This window comes from Sprattus sprattus (genome assembly GCF_963457725.1).
Source record: "Sprattus sprattus genome assembly, chromosome: 19".
Classification (NCBI taxonomy): domain Eukaryota; kingdom Metazoa; phylum Chordata; class Actinopteri; order Clupeiformes; family Clupeidae; genus Sprattus; species Sprattus sprattus.
The window spans coordinates 15,037,779-15,058,630 of NC_137917.1; the positions used below are offsets into that span (position 1 = coordinate 15,037,779).

The following is a 20,852-nucleotide window of genomic DNA, read 5'->3' on the forward strand; positions in this document are numbered from 1 at the left end:
TTCCTAACACAGTGCAGGTACACTAAATAGTTACAGTAATAACAGCGACTTCTCGCAGAAGATCATGGGTCCTTGGGTCTGGGTGCGGTAAACCCGTTGGGTAATCCATCCCTGACCTCACCCACCATGTTCTGATCTGACACTTGACTGTTCTATGATCCTCTGTCTGAAGCATGGTAGTTTGTTTAATTGTTTTCTTATTGTCCGAAAGATGATGAGGATCTGAAAACGATGTAACAGACACTCGAGGGCCTTGCCCTCACCTATACAACGAGGGGTGAAGCTAAGGTATAGATGACTGCCAACGGCCCTTGAGTGTGGGAAGTCAAGGGAGTGCGAGCGAAAAGAATTCGATGCCTCTTTGACTTTGTGACCTTCCTGCAACATGCAGTAGGCCTATGCTCAAACAGACTGAAGGGCTTGTGAAATCCCTGATATCCCTCAATGAGCATTGGTTTTTTAAAAACGAACTGTCTTTGATGGTGGCCAGAGCGACTAAACGGTTAAACGGAGAGGGCGCCCCTCCACCGCTACACACACAGAACACAGCTCCCCCCGCTGCGCCACGCTGTGAACGGCGGCAAGCCCCGCCTCCACGTAGCCCAACCGGAATATCACAACCACAACACAGTCAGCGAGGACCGCCAGACGAACGCCCAGTGGCTACCATCACACAAGGATGCGGTCACGGTTTTATGAATTTAATATAAGCAGGCTACGCATCAAGTTTCTCTGCTGAGGAAGGACAGGGATAAAGATGTAAGCTTCATCTATAGTCACAAAACTGTAGACATTGGATGGAGATGATGAGAGGGCTGATTACCCGGTTGTTTGACAGCATATCGATTAACCGGGGCTGGAGTCAGTGTTGAGGCTTTGAAAGCGGCTCTGGGAAAATCATGAAGGTATTGTCCTTGTTTAAACTCCCCCCCTTCGTATCTCGAATGAAGTACAGAAAGACCTTCAGCTAGCTTTGTTTCCTCTCATTTTTTACAGCGGTTTCCTTACTGAAAATTGTGTCGCCCGAGCGTATACGCGTGTGCGTTGAGCGAATAAATGCCATAACTTGGCTGCTAACAGGAGCAAAGGAGTTTATGCAAAGGATGTCCAAATATTTGCATAAAACTTCTTGATCCTTTTTGTGTGGTAGTGTTGAGTTCAACGTCTGGGCGTGTATGTTAATCAACCACCAAGTCGTATAGCTAAGTTAAACATAATATGGAATATACATCATGTTTACTTGAAATCATGTAGACCAGATACTTGCACTTAAGAAGTTATGCATGTAGACAGCGCCATGTTACATAATAACTGTCAGATCTCCAATCTTCCCATTGTTAAACTCTCTTTTGTGAGACGCACAAACTAGACTACATGTCTTGACTAACAAGCTGTATCTGAGAGATACAAATTTATCTTTGGCTACTGGCTGTTTTTTGGGAAGCCTACATCTATCTTTGGTTCACAAGAGCACGAACTCTTAAAGCATAGCTCATCTGTATTTTTAGCCTTCTAAGTGACTTTTCAGAACAATGGCCCGGCTCAGGCGGAAAGCGTGTGTGGCTCTGTTCCTCTTCACGCTCTTTGTGTTCGGAACCCTAATGGGTTTGCGAACCCTGAAGCCCACTGATGGCTTTTCGGACATGGCCCCTGGACTGGATCTCATGCCAATGATCGGGGGGAAGGTGGACCGTCGCTCCTCGTCCAGCGACGTAGTCTCCCCGGGTCAAGCTCGGGTTGGTGCCGGCGACACAAAAGCAGCTCTCTCTAACTCCGGCCAAGACAAAGGTCTTTTTTACGACGTTCATATATTTTATTACATGTGGTATGGGAATCCACAAATGGATGGAAAGTACTTGCATTGGGACCATGTTCTAGTTCCACACTGGGACCCGAAGATTGCTGCGAGTTACCCAAAAGGGAGGCACACACCTCCAGATGACATCGGCTCAAGCTTTTACCCAGAGCTGGGTCCGTACAGTTCCCGGGACCCGGAGGTGTTGGAGTCTCACATGGAGCAGATCGAAGCAGCGGGAGCAGGTAGAGTTTGAAGGTGCAGTTATAATTCCCTACTGATTCAAAAAATGGTATTTCCTACGACCCTTATGTTATGACCCATCTGTGTTACGTATGTCTATCCCTTAAGATCTGCTATTATATGCCTTGAGATCTTATGCTATTAGATGTTGTGACACCTTATTGTGTAAAATTGTGATGACTGCAAAGATTCCTTCATACCTGAACAAGGATTGGCAGTGAATTCAGCACCTACAGCTGGGACAGCTCCTAGGTTTTTAGCTCTGTTGTAAGGTAGCAGTAATGAAACTTAGACAAAATCAGAAGGCATTGTGAACATAAAGCCGACTAATCAAGTTAAATTCCCAAACTAGCCCATCAGTCGCCAGTACTTAAAATCATTTCAAGGAGTTACATGCATCAAGAAGGATGTGGGAATGAGAAGCGAAAACGTCTCTTTTCTGTGTGCACATTGGTGCTCAGTGAGAGAACAATGTTGAGTAGCCGTGGTCCTGAATTTAAACATTTATGACATCTTTACAAGGGCTTAGATACCGAGCGTAGGCGTCCTCTTACTTACATCGGCTTCAATGGTTATTGTATCCACTCTGAGCAACTCACACTGGCCCTGACAGATGGGGAGCGGAACGCCAAGTTGAGAGCGCCAAGCAAGTCCATTTAATTAGAGCGATGGCTGAAATATGCGCGAAACAAATGTGAAAGGCCTTGGTTTGCTATAACGGATGTTTTTCATTCGGCACCCATTAATGAAATGAAAAGCCAAGAAGCACTTTATGAAAACATTACATATGCTTCAACGTATTAAACTCAACGTGCAGCAGGGTGTGAAAATGCACAGAACTCAATGGCAAGGTTATGAAGTAGGCTAAATGATACCGGAATATCATCCATATATTTGCTACATGTAATTAAAGGTTCAGTATTTTTTTTGTCTGTCTTTCCTTCCAGCATGGTGGTGTATGAACTGTTACAAATGCCACTAGATCCACTGGAAAGATTTTAGTTAGAAGAAGTTTTGTTACAGTGAAAGTCACGAGATACCCCTATTTTGAGTTTAGAGCAAACACAACAAAACTGGAATCTCAAACTCAAAACGTATAAGGCAAGCTCCTAAGTGTAGAACACTGAGGAGGACCAATGGGCTGGTTCACTATGGTCTCGGGGTGCAGTATTGGTGGGCCTGGTTTCTTATGCACTAGGTCTTCCTAAACCGCAATGCTCTGTTCACTCTTAGGAGTGGTGGCGGTGTCCTGGTATCCCCCTGGTCTGTCCGATGACAACGGTGAACCGACCGAAGACATTGTGCCGGTCATCTTGGAGGCAGCACACAGACACGGCCTCAAGGTAGGTTTGTGATGAGGGGAACACATGCAAAGGGTTGATGTTTGTGTTTGCACTGAAACCCCCAATTCCATATCATCCCAGACAATACCAAGGTCAATATCCAACTACTACTTTTATAAAATAGTAAATAGTTTGTAGTTAAATAATAAAATAGTTACAGTAAATGACCATGACCTTAGTTCAGACTTTTACTGAAAACAAATGAATAAATCACAAGTCTTACTTTTTATTTATGGAAGAGATTGTATATCATTCACTACCAGGTCCTAAACAAACAACAAGAAACCCTGGTGGAGGCAAAGCACGGTAAGGGTTTGTTTCTATGTGAGAGCAGTCAAGCACAGTTTGTTATTCACTTCTAGCTGGAGAGAAGCTCACAGCATTAGAGTTGTGCATGCTTGGCCGGTGAAAGCGAGTCCTTTTAATAGAACTGAGATGTGCTTGCTTTCACAGCTCACAGACACAGACGAGGCACAGGAGACACTTTGTCACTGGGCACATCATGACCGAGGGCCAATTAGGTCGGAAAATGCTCTCTGAGGGACAAACAACTGTTTATCGATGTTCCCTCTCTTTCGCTCACTCACCCCTCCCACTCTGTTGCCAATCCCCACCCCACCTTCAAATCTCACAGCCTTCATGTAATGTTTATTGGCCAGCTCCTTGGTAATGTGACACAAACACACTCACACACTCACACACACACACACACACACACACACCACACACACACACACACACACACACAACCACACACACACACACACACATCTCACACACATCTCTCACACACACACACACACACAACCACACACACACACACACACACACACACACACACACACACACACACACACACACACACACTCACACACACACACACACACACACACACACACACACACACACACACACATACACACTCCCTGCCAGACAGGCTTCTGTGATTATCCCATGGTGCATGTTTGTGTGTGTCCATTTGCCTTGCAGCAAAAGCAAATGGGTTTTTTGTCCTTATTAGCCAGTGTGGGGGCGTCTGATGAGATTTCTAACGCTCGTTTGAGGCTGTTTAGTTTGTGTTCAGGCACTTTGTTTTTGTCAAGGCTGGCTGCCCAGCTAGCAGCTGACTCCTGTTGCAGAGCTGCCGGTTCCATTCTTAAGTCAGCTGGCTTGTCATTTGTTGGTTCTTTTTGTCACAGTGTGTTCTGTCATGGTTAAGTGTGTGTTTATGTATGTGTGTGTGTGTTAGTTGAAGCCTCTGTTTTGTAATAAGTTGTTGTGCCTCAGGGTAGTTAACAGTGGTTAACAGCTACGCAAGGTGCCTTCAACTGCATGTGTGTAGTAGGCAGAGTGAGGCTTATGTGCGTTAGTGTGTGTGTGCATTGTCTGGTTCAGTTGGGTGAATGGGAATTCTATGTTTTTGAAAGTGTGTGTGTGTGTGTGTGTGTGTGTGTTTTGACATGTGGAGTTTTTAATCATTTGTGTGTGTGTGTGTGTGTGTGTGTGAGTGAGTGTGTGTGTGTGTGTGTGTGTGTGTGTGTGTGTGTGTGTGTGTGTGTGTGTGTGTGTGTGTGTGTGTGTGTGTGTGTGTGTGTGTGTGTGTGTGTGTATGTTTGTGTATGTGTGTCTGGAGACGCGTAAAGCTTAAGAGGGAGAATGGCAGAGTACTTGCAAGACCCTCTCTCTCCAGCTGAGGTCTATCAATAATGCATGGCTTGTGTTTGTTCGGCACACGCAGCAATTTGACATGGTAAATCAGCTCGTTAAGAGCCAGCCGCGCTAAGCCTAGGCACGGGAGACCGGCTCCAGACCTGCCGCGCCCCAGGCGCAAACCACAACACGGCTAACCACTTATTCATCATTTCATACCTTATTTATCCAAGCCAGGACGAGTGAGTGCATTGGTGGCCATGATGGGCTATTGGGGCGCTCTGATAACAGAATTGGTGATGTCTAATGAGGTAGCTGCTTGGGTTTGGCCTCATTCCAGTTTGAACCTCAAAAAGGAGGCTTCCCTCTTCTAACGTCTGACCTCTCACCTCTTGTGCTACCTCTTGTGTTACTGCTGTCGACTCTTAAGTTCAAAGTTAACACCCGTACTGCCCTTCTCTCTGTTTATCTTTTTTTAGTCTTTCCTGCCTTTTTTGTCTCTCTGGAAGTTGTGCTGCAGGCACACAGATAGTGCATCACACTGGCCTTTGAGAGGAAGTGGAAGATGAGCCACGACATGCAAGCTTGATTGCCGCTGTGCTTCAGAAACATGACAGGCGCAGAAGACAATGGAAGGGATATGTAATTGCTTTCTTTGTTATTAGACTAAAGAAGATGGAATATTACTTTCCAAGGGGCCCTGGAAAATGCACTTATATGGGGTCCAAGCAAAAATAAGCTCCCCCTCCGCATTTTAATCGAATGCATGATTGCTTCCCCTCTAAGGAAGGGGGAGAGATGAAAAGGGGGTGTAATTTATGACTTGTCTCGTAGCATACCCAAGAGCAGAGTAAGGCAGTGTAGGGAGTAAGGAAAAAATTTAAAATAAATTCGATGAGGTTATACAGGATGCCTTTGTGGAGTCACACACTTGTATTTAAATAAAGATATGGAGCATACCATGGAGGAGAGTGGTTGAAAAGTGGGAAGAATAGTCATGTAGTTATGTAAGTGTGTTTAGGAGATGAAGCAGGCTAGCAGGTGAGAGGTGCTTGGGTGAAGTCTGGGGTGGACTTCAGCAGGAAAGGCAAATATAGCTTCTCTCAGAACCCTGTGTGTGTGTATACTCAGCATAAAGTATCATCTAGCCCAGTGGAATCATATTTCAGGCAACCCATAGAAATGATGGACCAGGGGGATGCAGTTAGAGGATTGTATTGCTGCCTTCCTAGACTGTTGTATCTTTACATTGACAAAAGGACCGCCTCATGGTTGGAGCTAGCCTGTTGTCCTGTGCCTGCTGTACGGCACCTGCTTAGTCATTCTGTGTGTGGCTCACGTCTGATCAGGCACTGTCCAGGGCGATGTGGACCGACGGGGGAGTGGGGTGGGGGTACTGTTTTTGTAGTCTCCACAGAATGCAGGAATGTAAGGTGACAGAGCTGCAGCCACAGCCTTAGCATCAGTGACTGGCCCTGTCTGAGATCCTTGGCCATGGATCCTCACAGCAGGCAGGAATGACACTGGGAATAAAACTGGGAATAACACTGGGAATGACATTGGGAATAACACTGGGAATAACACTGGGAATAAAACTGGGAATAACACTGGGAATAACAATGGGAATGACACTGGGAATGACACCAGCTAGTTGGCAATCTGTCCCAGGACACATGTGTTTCCTCATAGTGACGGTTGCTTCAAACAATGTTTGTTTTTCTCAGTAATACCATGGGGAGTGCATGTTTTAGAAGTGTTATGTAAAGAGTAATTTGTCTGTTTGGGAACTTGTGTGATACATTATAAAATACTAAACAAGATAAAAAAAGACAAAACATTCTTTTCACAGTTGAGGGCACTCAGTTAAAAACTTAATGTGGGGCTTCACGCGACATGACACTTAGAGGAGAGAAGGTCTTCATATCCCTTCTGCCATTGTGCTTGACTTGTCAAAACATTTTCTTCCACGTTGAGGACATGGGTCCTAGGTTTTCCCAGGGACTGTGTGCCACGGGCGGCTTCTCCGCATTCTGTGGCTTCAGAGCAGATCAGAGACAGCAACTCAGCACAGATAGATGCGGCTTTTTGCCTGGACAACATTAACAGTGTTTTATCCCCTTAGGGCTGAAAAAAAACGAATTCACTGTTCTTCATGTGTGTGTGTGTGTGTTTGTATGTGTTTGTGTGTTTGTGTGTGTGTGTGTGTGTGTGTGTGTGTGTGTGTGTGTGTGTGTGTGTGTGTGTGTGTGTGTGTGTGTGTGTGTGTGTGTGTGTGTATTGTGGGTCCCATGACTCATTGTGCCTCCCTGAGCAACTCGGACCCTGAGGGGCCGTGAATGTTCACAGCAGTAAGTAGGCCACGACGCAGAGGGGGTCTCGGGTGGGTGTGCAATGATGCTGTCAGGCCCAGCAGAGCATTTCGGTCTTGAGCGGGGCGCGGCCATATGGAACCGGAGTCCCTTAGAACATGGACCCATCCCAAGAGTAGCGCCTCCCGTGGAGAGTATAAACATTAGCCCAGCCAGGCACTGGTGGCAGACTCTGTGAAAACCACTATGGTATTTTCCACTCAGGAGGCAGAGCCCCTTAAGTCTCTTAGACAGACACAGTGTGTACAGAAGGTCAGATTGTGTGAAACATAATGGGAGGTGATTTCTCATCTTTGATGTTATGTGCAGAAAATGGGTTGCAGTTTGTTAAGTGTTCTGGTTATGTGTGGGCCTGAAAGAGGTTTCCTTTGCTCCCGTTCTGGCCCAAATCTGGGCCGCATCTGGCCTGAAACCATTGGCTGCTGGGTCCAGAGCATCTGTTGTGACGGGGCAGAGAGCAGAAGTTGGACGGCATGTTCCTGAGCTCTGCAAACAGCCGCGGCCCACACAGTCTGCCCACTGCGCTGGCTCAGGATGTTGTGTAATGGTCTTATGAGGTCTGTGTGTGTGTGTGTGGGTGTGTGTGTGTGTGTGTGTGTGGAGGGGGGCATGAGCACACTCCTCCAGTGGCTGCATTTCTGTGCAGAGAGATGAGGTGCTACCAGATGCACACCCTCTCACATACACACACACACACACAGCCTACACAGAAGTACGATCGCTGAAAGATTCAAGTATGCATGCACACCTCAAACCTACATACACAGGCGCACACACTATTGCTGACAGATCCAAGTGGACACCTACAGAGAAACCTACACATGCAAATATATTTAAAATATATATATACACATATATGCAGAGATGCATGAATGCACAACCACAAACATACGTCTGTACATCCACACATGCAGACGCAAAACGTGCACGCACGTGCACAAACACACACACACACACACACACACACACTGAGTTAGACATACTCTTTGAGCACTGAGACATAACACTGTAATTCTCCGATGAAATAAGAAACTGAAATATAAAACTAGATATTTTATCCGAATATTCACCCACTGTATAATTTTTCCATTTCTCTGAGGATAGAAATTGGAAATGTGATAACCCTCTCCCTCTCCTCCTGAGAGCAGCCTCCTCTAATCTGTCACAGCGACTTAAACCAGATGCAGGACTGAAATCTTGACGGAAGGAATACATGACTCAAGATGAGAATGTCAGTGCGGAGACATTTTAGAGACAAACACGTAATTGGAGAGAGCAGGCACATTCAGATTTCTTCCAACTGCTTAACAAACCACTTATTTGCCATTATGTGCCATAATGCTGACAGCAACACTGCCTTTTTATGCCCATTTATTTCCTTTGAGTGTTATTTTAACTGCCCATCTCCCCGTCTCATCTCACTCCAGCCCACTCTAGCCCATTAGTGAACTTAAGCCTCAATGTCACTCTGACACCAGGAGCTGTGCCCGTTGCCAAGAGCTGCATTGCCACGGCAACTGTTTGGAGGGGGTTGGGTTGAGCAAACTCCCATCCCCCCATTCTGTTGTTTTTTCCCCTTATTTGAACACAGTAAAAAATAAATTATGGCACCACTGCAAAACAGAAATACTAAGTTTCTTCTTGATATATTCCAGGAGATACAACAAAAGTAATTTTTTTGAGAGCTTGACGTGACCCTTTTAGTTGCAGACAAATAGCTCTCTCCATATTGGAGCATGACAACCAGCCTTTGGCTCATATAATAGCGTAGCCTTGGCGGAAAAAGTGACACCAGCAGATTTTATGGGGGAATTTGATTACAGTTAGTCGAAAGTGAGAGGCTAGGGTTTAGTGGCCAATATGTTTCCCTCCCACACAGACTCCCAGTAGGGACCTCGGAGAAAGCCGCTATTTCTCTGTAATCATATATAATTCAAAGTGATTTCATGCACTGTTCTGCCACCATACTGCTTTGGACGTTCCACTTAAGGGACATGGTGTTTTTTTTCCTATAGGCTAATGCATGCAGAATGCCCAGTAACTAAATGTGGGTCCTTCATAGGAAAGAACCTTCTAGAAAGAGCGGACAACAAAGGACTCTGAACATTCTAATGGCCTTTCCCTCAAAAATGAAATGTCACTGACAAACCTTTTTTATTTTTGTAGTATTTGTAAACACGTCCCCCCCCGTGCTCGGGTTCACTAAGTACACTTACACTGAAGTCCAACAACAAAAAAAGACAGACCTCATTAATTTTTTGTAAAGTTGTGGATTTTTGTGTTCCTGTTCCCCTTGCCTACCCCCGTGATCTGACATAACATTTCCCAGCTATGCCCTCTCCCCCCAATCTGATTGCTGCGCAAAGGCAGCATTTTAAAACATAGTCAGGGGATTCTGAAAAATGGAGTAGAAGTCACAGGCCTACCAGGGCTCCCCCTCCCCCGCCTCTCCACGGCCTGGTCTACATTTGTTAGGGAGGACCCAAAGGGAGATAATCTGGGGAGGCATAATTAGATGAGACTACAGAATAATTGCTAGAGAAAGGCATTCTCCAGCTGCTTCATGAGTTCTTAATCAGAGCATCAGTGCCAATCTCCTCCAGCAAGGCAAGCAACTCTGTTACCTGTTTTGTGCAATTCTTATGTCTTTATTTTAAGCGTTTTTGAGAACTTTGAAAAGCGCTATATAAATGTGTTGCATAAGTACTTACGCTTGAACTCTGGTACATTATACATAATCTAACCTAGCACATAATAACAGACCATCATCAGCTTTAAACTGAAGTCCATGTTATGCCTAAGCATTAAAGGCCATTTCTTTCACAGTCTTACAAAACGTCAACACATGAAAATATTAGTTTTTTCTCGCGTCTCTTGGGTGTGTCTCTGGAGGCCTAGTCCCTCACACACTTGCTCAAACACTCAAAACAGAGCCTTAACTCTGAGAAGCACCTGGTGAGAAACACGAGCCCTTGCGAGATGAAAGTGAGAATGAACCCCTCAGAGTACCTGCGTGCTCTGAGGGGAGGAGAGGTGAGCCAAACCTGACTGCAAACTGATCACTTCAGTGATCACAGGGAGAACTTATCCACGAGGCACTACATGAAATATTTATTTGTACGGTGGAGAGACAGAGAGTTAGGGAGAACAGAAAGAGTGGGAAAAAAGAACGATGGGAAAGAGAGAGAGAGAGAGAAAGAAAGAGAGCGATAGAGAGAGAGGGAGTTGTTTAAATTCTTCTTTGTATTAATGAGCACAGGCAGGAGTACTGCATTATGTTTTGTTTTTCCGTCCATATAAATGGATGATTCTGTTTCTGTCTTTGGCGTTGGTGTTATTGATAGTGATTGCTAAGTCCCAGCCAAGTGGAGAAGCTCAATCACACTTCATAAATAAAAACCCAATCAAATTAAGGGGTTGGTAAAGGAAAACAACTCTGTATTGTAATTTTTCACCGCTGATGAAAAACGTAATATGAGTGCAACACATCTTACAAGAGACAAGAGAATGAACCGAGCAGCACCTAAGCATAAAGAGACAGAGAGAGAGTGAGAGAGACAGAGAGTGCTAGCTATAGAGAGAGAACGAGAGAGTGCTAGCTATAGAGAGAGAGCGAGAGAGAATGCTGGCTAGAGGGAGAGTGCTAGCTAGAGAGAGAAAGAGACACAGAGAGAGTGCTAGCTAGCGAGAGAGAGAGAGACAGAGAGAGTGCTAGCTAGCGAGAGAGAGAGCGAGACAGAGAGGGAGTGTGCTAGCTAGCGAGAGAGAGACAGAGAGGGAGAGTGCTTAAGGCTTAAACAAGAATATTTCATTCTCAGAGAAAGAATGTTTATTTCTGTTTGTTTACCTGAGAGGTGTTAGTTGAGAGTAATGATGAAAGAGTGAAACACTCGAGGGGGGATGATTTATGCCCAGGTGGGCCGTCTCCTCGCTTCACTAGAGGGTGGAGCCTGGGATTCATATCAGTTATTGACACCCCGCCATGATCCACAACAAGTGAGAAATAATCCAAACTGTCTTCTTGTTTCCCATAGGTGGCCTTTCACATTCAGCCCTACAGAGGGAGGAGTGACCAGAGCGTGCATGAAAACATCAAATACATCATCGACAGGTGTGCCACTCCTCTGTCTTTTTTTCCCCACAGTTGTTGCCATCCAGAAGACTCTCTGTGAAGGGAAAACTAGCACTAGATTTTGAAAGGAGGATTTTGACTTAAATCTAGGGTTATCTTTATCTGTAATATTTATAATACATTGTGGTTATTTTGTATATCCGGCAACATTTTTTGATGTTGATTTCACATTGGAAGCCCAGACTGCTAATGCCTTGCAGTATCTCTCAGGCAATGTCACCGGGTGTCGCAGATAAATAGCTCAAGCAAAGTTTTTCCCCACCTCCTTTTCAAAGTGTCTTGGTCTTTTGATTCAAGGTTATGAACAGTGCTGGGAATAAATATGAGGAGCCTCACGCTGTTTGCCCTTCCTCTCTGAAGTGCCCTTTGACCTTTGTGATGCGTTTCGGCAGTCCCGTCATGGGTGACAAGCCGCAATGGCAGCACCTCCTCAGGGTGACTTTCCTGTGAGGCTTAGTCATGTGCAACAAAAGTGACGCACACATGCAGATGCATGTACACACACACACACAGACACACACACACACACACACACACACACACACACACACACACACACACACACACAGCGGGAATGCTACAGTGTTTATCTGGCTGATTTCCAAAGGCCATCCCTTGTATGAGCCACCGCAGCTCACATCAGTGGCCCAGTCACAGTCCGGTCCACTTAAGGCAGGTGGGTGGGTGGCTTCAGCCTCCTTCTCATAGCAGGACAAGGCGACCAGCTGTGGGAGGCAGCTGCAGCTGTAATCACAAACGCTAGGAGGCTGTTTTGACCATAGATATCTATAATAAAGGCTAGATATCCTGCCTGCGTTTCTGGCCGACGGAGCCGAATGTCCGCACATTTCGGCCATTTTGAGGACAGTATAGCTCACTCCCCCATAACATTGTGTTGGAAGTGGTACTTTTTAAGTAACCAGAACTTGCTCAATTTTCAACCGATTTTCAAACGGGTTGGTTTGTTATAAACGTAAGATATTTCTTATGGCACTACATACTTATGAAGAATTATAAACATGGGTTTTCATATGAAAATAACATTGACAGGTCTCTGACAGGTCTCGTTTCAAGGGAGTGTTCAATAGAGCAGGTTGCACAAAATTCTGGCATCTTCATTGGCAATAAAGTCCGCAATTTCCGGTCGAAATCATAATGTAAGATGTTTAACAAACCAACCCGATTGGAAATCATGTGCAACTTCAGTTTAATTATGTGCAACTTAAGTTATATTGAAAAGAAAGAACAATTATGCCTCGCCAATTGATATAAAATGACTGATACACAATAGCCGTGATACACAATTAAGCTGCACATTTCAACATGTTCAAGCATCCAGAATTATTACCAAGGTAATGACGATTGTAAATCAAGTCATTTTGTAAATCCGTCAAAAATGTCCGCGAGATAAGAGTGTAAACGATTGTGAAGATCACTGACGTTACCTAACGTACCACTGATCCCTACCGGAAGTATACTGTCCTCAAAATGGCCTCCTGTGCGGACGTTCAAGAGACTGCCGTTGCACCCCCTTGGTTTTGACACAGAACACCTGCTTGCCTAATGAGCATCTCTCTGTCCTGTCTCGGCAACCCAGACATTCCTGTTCTACTGCTACAGCAGACAAAAGCTTACAGCCTCAATGACTTAGTCACTAAATCACGCAAGGAAAAACAGACGAAAACACCCAAATGTTTCTCTTCAATTTTCAAGTTTTTCCAAGAGCAATTGGAAGACATTTATAAACCATAACCAAAAAGAGAATTGAGTTAGGAGAAAACAATTGTAACAGATGCGCCGTGTCTTTTTTGTTAAATCCTTGCAGGTATGGAGACCACGGAGCCTTCTACCGCTTCTCCACCAACACGGGCAAAGTGCTGCCTCTCTTCTACATCTACGACTCGTACCTGACGCCGCCGGAGGCCTGGTCGGAGCTCCTAAGCTCCACTGGTTCGCACAGCCTGCGTGACACACCCTACGACGGCGTCTTCGTGGCGCTGATCGTGGAGGAGCGGCACAAGCACGACATCCTGGCGTCCGGCTTCGACGGCATGTACACCTACTTCGCCTCCAACGGCTTCTCCTTCGGCTCCTCGCACCAGAACTGGAAGGCCATCAAGGCCTTCTGCGACGGCAACAACCTGCTGTTCATACCTAGCGTGGGCCCTGGCTACGTCGACACCAGCGTCAGGCCCTGGAACAACCACAACACGCGCAACCGCGTCAATGGCCGCTACTACGAGACGGCCCTGCAGGCGGCGCTCAACGTGAGGCCCGATGTGGTCAGCATTACCTCCTTCAACGAGTGGCATGAGGGCACGCAGATCGAGCGTGCCGCGCCCAAGAAGACGGTGACGCGCCTCTACCTGGACTACCACCCGCATGGGCCTGAGCTGTACCTGGAGCTGACGCGCCGCTGGGCCGAGCAGTTCAGCAAGGAGAAAGAGCAGTGGCTCATGTGATAGCAGGCAAAAGGGGGTGGGGGTGGGGAAACTGAAGAGAGGCTTGAGAAGCAGAACTGTATTTGATTTGTATTTTGGGGGGTGGGGGGTACGGGTGTTAAGCCCCTATGTGAGAACAGTCTTCTAGGGAGGAGACAGTGCGGGTTATTTATATTCAAAACCAATTTCGAAGAGCACTTACTAATGGACAGACTTCTTTAGGGGGATTGGGGAGTTTCCCTAGCACCCAGAGATGGCATATGAGGCACTGCTGCACAGTGAGGGAGGTAAGGTGTTTAAAATAAGAGAGCGAGGGTGTGTGTCTGTGATGCAAAGAGTAGGTGAGTGCGTAGGTATGTTTGTTTGTGTGAGAGAGACAGATTAGAGGGTGTGTGAGATGTGGTTGCTATTCCCAACCCCCTCTTAGAGCTACGATAATCATTTTACTGATAATCATGAAATGACAAGAGTGCATATTACTCACAAACACTCTCTTAATGAGGATCATCTTAGTGCGAGAGTGTCTTTTGGAAACTCAGCCCAGGCTTGGATGACTTGTCTATAAAGAGAGAGAGAGGTGGATGCGAGATCAAATGAGTAGACCTCTCCCGCCTCGGATGATCTTCAGGGATATTGATCTGTGTTTGAGTCCCTGCGGGGAAAAAGAATAGCTTCTACTTGCTATGACCTTGAGTTGCAGACAATTTCCTCACTATGGAAACCACCGCTTCCTGCTTGCTGCCAGCTTTCATGCCAGAGCTCTTTTACAGTCCCAAACTAGAGACGCATGGACTCACTTACATTCCGCTACCGCAGACCTTCTATTTTCACCTTCGTCAAACTGCAGTCTCACCGTAAAACCAGCCTCTTGAAAAATGAAACAGCCTTTTCCATCTTCACATCTTCTGAAAGCATCTCTATAGATACATATATATTAGATTTAACTTTGTTACATTTAGTCCAGGAGCTGTATATTCTCAATGTCTTTTAAATGTCTTATCCTGAAAACTAGATTTTAAAGGACACTACACACAATATCCAAAACAGTGAGGACAGCCTCATGTGTAGGAAACTATCTGATCTGGAAATTATTAGTTTGTTAATGAAGTAGTCTGACTGGGAAATGTTATTTCTTTATGTTATTATTACTATTATTATTTACCAAGAAGAGGACCTCGTCACAGGTTTGGTGAAACACCCCAACATAACCAATTTTGTCACACATTATTTTTAATTGTATTGCAATGTCTTAAAACAAAAAGCATATGTGTAACATGCACATTTCAAAGCGTTACATTCTGGACCCGTTCTGACAGGACTTGTGGCAGATGATGTGCTGCTACTGCTGCTGGGTCAGAAAGGTGTGATCTACCACTACGGCCTGCTTTTCCTGACCAGTTTGTATAAAAGCTCTATGAAATCATTGTGTTCATAGTTCTGGAAAAAATAAATAAAGGGTAAAATTAAGGATAAAAGAATAAGTTGCCAGTGTCTCTCTGGATATTAAACTGATCCTGAGTTTAGGTGTGGCATTAATTGACTCTGCACCATCTGATGATCACTGATGTTCATGAAGCTAAATATTTATTAAAATGAACTTCAATTATTAAGATTATCTGGAGATATAACGGTGGGAAATCTGCATAGACTGCATGCGAAAAACAGATGGAAAACCACAGGCTTAAAAAGGCTTAGTGCTTCTCTTTATTTTGGCTTGCAGATAAAAGAGGTTTTGGCAAAGCTTAATGCTGCAATAAACCAACCCATCAGGAGAATGAGTGAGAGAAAGATTGTAGCATATGCTTTCCTGAAAATGACCAAAAAAAAGGTCAGGGTGAAATTTGGTCCATTACGAACCTTAAACCGCCTTTTCGTATGTTTCATAAAGAATCTGAGGCAGGAGAACAGAGGATTATGATGAAGATATCTGATTGAAAAAAAAGTAGTGACAAGAAATGTTGCTTTACAGCTGAACCAGTTATAATCTCTAATAAATATTTACAAAACACATAAATAGAAATAGAAAATAAAAACTGTTAAAAAATGATTATCTATGAATTAAGGAGTGACATGTCCTAGGTCAATTTAATATGCAGGGTTCACCATGCACTGCAAGTCTGCATCACCAAACTGGGCCATTAGTACAAAATAAATCTTCAGAGTGCAACCATGGTTTAAAAAAAATAATTTTGAGGTCCAAGTGCCTGTCCCTACCACATGTTCCAGCAATAGATTTCAACAGTCACCATGCACTTTCAGAAGAAATCTGTTCAACTCTGTACAACTAGACAAGTATCTCCGATCCCCTCCAACATATAACCAAGACTGAACCAGATGGATTTGTACAATTTTTCTTGCGATTTGTAGACCATTGACAGAGTATCAGGTCCCAACACCAAGACGACACAACCCACAGAATTGCTGATATATCAAAGTGCCGGACAGGTGCTATAAATAACAGACTTCTTGTTTTCCTCGCCCTGATCTCTCTAAGCTGAAGGTCCCTTCTCCCGTCTCTCCAAGCTGCAGGTCCCTCCCGTCTTTTGCAGACTGAGAGTGGAGATGACTGTGCGTTTGCATGTATTTGAATGCGTTTTTTTCAGAGGGTGTCAAAGCTTTTGGTTCTCACTGTCCTCCAACAGTCCATACTTGCGGTCGAGTACATTCAATGTGGGAGCCAGGGCACTGAAAATATGAGGAGAGAAGAGTTTTAAGTTTTAACCTGTTATTAAAAACAAACAAGCCTGGTTGTGAGAATAATTCCCTTTAAAAAGTTAATCCATGGATTGAACTAGGGCTGAACGATTTGGGAAAATAATCTAATTGCGATTTTTCCCCAAAATATTGCGATTGCAATTCGATATGCGATTACTTTTTTTCTCCAACAAAACGTACTGAATGATTTAAATATGACACAATATTAGGTACATTTAATGTGAAATATTCTTTCCCACATTTTACATTTGTATTTAACTGCTCATTACAGAAACAAATAGGTGGCTTTGCCACTGTGCATTTAAGTTATTTTAACAAAGTCAAGTATAAACACAAGGCATGCACTTTTTAAATTGGCCTCATGCAGTAATTGTACTTCAGGGTTAGGATAAGCAGTTTTACCTTAAAATAACTGCTTTGAAAATTGGGGCGCTACAATGACTTTTAATATGGAGAATCGCCTCTGTGCCATTGCCATTCCAGGGTCCGTAGGCAAATGACTGCGTTATGTAGGTGTGCCTGAAGCCGCCTGGTTTTTACTGTCTGCCGAACTAGTAAGTAGCTTATTTGCCATCTTGTGTTGCACTTGCTTGATGTTTGACTGTGTTAGGACAGTTCTTGACTAACTAGTTGGTCATAGTGTCAAACTAAGCACATTTCAAGAGATTTCGCTAGTTCGAGCCACAAGCATCTCGTTAGTGATTAGCAAGTGATCCATTATGCTGCTTTAAATCATTGTGTGCAAAATTTTCCATCTTAAAAAATAAATAAATAATGTAATCGCGGTTTTTATTAAAGTTGCGGTTTGAAAATCGCGTCTCATCATATCGCGATTAAACCGCAAATGCAATTAATCGTTCAGCCCTAGATTGAACCCATCCTAACTACAGTCACACACTACAGTTACTTGTCAGAGGACGACTCACCAGCCAGGGCGGATGAAGCTGAATCTGCCGGGGACTGACAGGTTGACCACCGTTGAGCCCTGTCTGCTCTGGTCTCCAATGTGGCCCCCATTCACCACAACTGCCACCTTCGGCCATAGCTCCTGGAACTCCTGCAAGAGAGCGCCAAACATTTTCATCATTTATACTCCTGTAATAATTCATGCCATAGCACTTTGGTGCAACGCCTATCGTTTTTAAACGTGCTATAAAAGTGACTCGTCTTGATATATTTAATAATTAAGGGGAGGGTCACAATTAAGAGCTGATGTGTTGATACCAAACACTGCCAAAGGTAACGTACATTCCAAACTCATTCAGCTCGTCAATTTCCTACTGTCCACTGTTTAGCGATCTCAAAGACACAAACTGCTCACTGCTTTGGAGGGTTGTAGCCACATTCCAAATTTTGAGGAAATCCCAAATTTCATTGAGAGTTTGAACCAAAGCCCATGTTTACAAAGAAGGCTTAATGTGTAGGCTGTGCTTACATGGACATCCACGGTGCTGGTCTGGGAGCTCATGTTGGCACTGGTGAGGGCCAGAGGTTCTCCACACATCTGGCACAAGCGTCTCATGAAAGGGTGGTCAGGGATACGCACTCCCACCAGCTAACACACACACACACATACACACACAAATAAAAAGAAGCATTACATGGACAGCACATAACATAGAAGATAAGCGAACTTACAACAATGTGAGTGTAATATAGAGTGTACTGTACATGATGCACATCATACCGGGGTGAAGGGATTAAGGTCGGGGTTCAGCTCTGCAGATCTCTCCAGCACCAGTGTGACAGGGCCGGGCAGTAAGTCCTCCAGCAGTTCCCTCTTCACTGAAACTTTACAGTATCTGGAAACACAGATCAAGAGAGAGATCAGTCCAGCTCACCTTGCTCTGCTGGTAGCCTTGGGTTTGTAAGGGAGTTGAGGGGTAAATCTAGTTTATTGCGAGATCTCTTTAGGTACGGGTCTATCGTACCAACAATACAAACACACATACCAGAGCAACACTGGTGCAAGGTGTAAGGCTGCTCTTTAGTAGAATTGCAACTTAACAAATACAAATCAAACATAGCATACTAGTATAACATTTTGGTTCATTCTCTATCACCTGAACTTAGACAGCAATGGCTGTACGTACTTATATATCTCCTCGATTTCGCCAACACAAATGGCCAAGGGTTTCTGTCCATTTCTGCCTTTAATGTCATATACTTTCTTCACAGCCACAGAGTTCTGGGCCAGACACGCCAAGCCGTACAGCGTATCTGTAGGGACAGCCACCACTTCCCCATCCTTCAGAGCGTTGACAGTAGATTTCAGAATGTCCAACTGATCTGTAAAATGAAAAGCCATCATGGGGAATGTATCCAATCATTTATATGACATCAATGCAAATCTGATCAGCTGATTTATCCATCATTCATCCAGCCATAAGAATTTCAAATGTGTGTTGGCAGCCGGCAGTCGAGTGCGGTATTCAAGTTACCTGTTAGTTCGCTTAGACAATGTTAGACAACGTTATGCTACTGACTTACATTAACATGTTTCAGCTAACAAGGTTACTAGAACGAGAGGTGAAAGCTAACTGCTAGTTGTGAAACTGACGTGCCCCACGTGTTTTTGGCTAATCTCAGTTTCACCAAGGTTTTACCATATACTATTGATAGAAAAAAGCATTCATAGTAAACAACTATTACTGTCGTTCACAAGTCTGCCGTGGTAATCAAGGTTTTAGTTAAATGCCGGTGCTAACTGATATCTAGCTACCAAGCTAGCTAGCGTAAGTTACCCTGACGTTACCTTGCTGAATACCATCCGGCTGCAGCAAACAGCCATTGGACGTCTGTGGTGGCAAGTTTAAGACTTTTGCTGCCGGCGACTTTATCATCGCTGCTGTAGACAACTTGCAAATTTGTGAAAGTAATATTTGTTTATAAATATGTCTCAGAGCCGGCATGTGTTTCCACGAGTCAGTGCATGACCGCCACTGACTGATGAAATGTTTTCACGGAGGAGCGCAAGAACATCATTTCCGGGTAGCAGTTATTATTAACCCATTCATGTCTCATAACAAATTTATCAGACACACGATACCTTATTTCCTGACCGTCCAACTTTAGCTTTTTTTTGTTCAGGTCATTGCGCATTGGAATATAAAACAGCACAGCTATTTTTAGATTTGGAAAGAGTGATCTCGTCTTCACCTAGAAATATTAAGAAATATAAACTGATAGGCCTACGTCAAGTGGTGTCACTGAAAATGTAATGCCCATCCTTTGCGAAGTCAGCTGTGGGTAATTACAACAGATGGTATTATTTAATGATGTTGAGCTGAGTAGGTCATTAGTTCAGTCGCGCTTTTGTGTAGGGAAAATGTCTTCTGGTGCTGGTAAGACATGTTCGTCCTAATGTAAATCTTTAATGTCAATTTATAAACTACAGCTTAAGATTTTCTTACAGGCAACATACACAATGCATCTCATAACAACAATGGATATTCTTCAGAGACAGAGGTATGTAGAGTAAACCTTTAAACATTTACCATATTGCCTTTGCTCAGAGATCAGTGGTAAAGTGGGGAAAAAGATTACTTTGACTTGATTTACAGTCAATTGTGTTGGGTGACTATAATGAATCCTCGGACTGCTTTCACAGAAGTGAAGAGTGGTATTTTTCTAGGGTAACTTATCTGCATTTAACTTTGTGTGGCTGGGAATGGGTTTTCAATCAAAAAATCTGTCCCAGACAACACAGCAGGGGCCCCCTACCATGAATGCAACAGCCCAAGCTAGCAACAATCTTCTACTTTGCGACTTCATACTTAAGGATCTGCAAGCCCTGCATGATCGTTTAAAGGTATGCGTCCACGGAACTGTGTCAAGGGTTACATGGAGAATACTAGCCAAAGAGGTAAACCGTTGTAATCAGGCCATTTTTGCGATATCCTAACAAAGAATGGCACATTGGATAATTTGTGTGTAATGACAATAGTGTTTTAATTTGACCTTTTTTTTTTTTTTTTTTGAAATATTTCATTTTGTCTCATGCCCTTTCTATTTTTTTCCCTTAGGAGAGAGACTTGGTGGATGCACCACTTGCTCTTCAGAAATAAATGTATTTACTCCCCAAATTTCTTAATAAAGCTCAGTTTTAATGTTTATGTGTCGCTGTTGACACAAACAAGAGAGGCCGTGAGATTTAATTAGTAT

At 44.1% G+C, this 20,852-nt stretch overlaps 2 protein-coding genes across 2 annotated transcripts; one reads left to right on the plus strand and one right to left on the minus strand.

The window, feature by feature from the left end:
- Positions 1-1,532: 1,532 nt before the first annotated feature.
- On the plus strand, positions 1,533-13,994 carry LOC308380192 (glycoprotein endo-alpha-1,2-mannosidase-like protein; the record flags this gene model as incomplete). The annotated part of the gene is made up of 4 exons (XM_080857465.1): positions 1,533-2,040; positions 3,272-3,381; positions 11,435-11,511; positions 13,358-13,994. 4 exons carry the CDS (start codon positions 1,533-1,535, stop codon positions 13,992-13,994), a joined length of 1,332 nt encoding a protein of 443 aa, XP_080713591.1.
- Positions 13,995-15,673: 1,679 nt separating this feature from the next.
- On the minus strand, positions 15,674-19,631 carry yrdc (yrdC N(6)-threonylcarbamoyltransferase domain containing). Its single transcript, XM_080858320.1, has 6 exons — positions 19,444-19,631; positions 18,782-18,977; positions 18,376-18,490; positions 18,124-18,243; positions 17,615-17,745; positions 15,674-16,658 (listed from the first exon to the last, which is right to left on the minus strand). The coding sequence occupies exons 1-6, from the start codon at positions 19,598-19,600 to the stop codon at positions 16,583-16,585; spliced, it is 795 nt and encodes a 264-aa protein (XP_080714446.1). The 5' UTR covers positions 19,601-19,631; the 3' UTR covers positions 15,674-16,582.
- Between the last annotated feature and the right edge of the window lie 1,221 nt (positions 19,632-20,852).

What these genes read in the sequence shown, in the direction of transcription:
- yrdc (XM_080858320.1), bottom strand. Translation starts at nt 19,600, where the DNA reads ATGCCGGCTCTGAGACATATTTATAAACAAATATTACTTTCACAAATT. An exon ending in CCAGCACCGTGGATGTCCAT is followed by an intron (nt 17,746 to 18,123) that starts GTAAGCACAGCC and finishes GCTCTCTTGCAG; the next exon opens with GAGTTCCAGGAGCTATGGCC. An exon ending in AGCTTCATCCGCCCTGGCTG is followed by an intron (nt 16,659 to 17,614) that starts GTGAGTCGTCCT and finishes TCATATTTTCAG; the next exon opens with TGCCCTGGCTCCCACATTGA.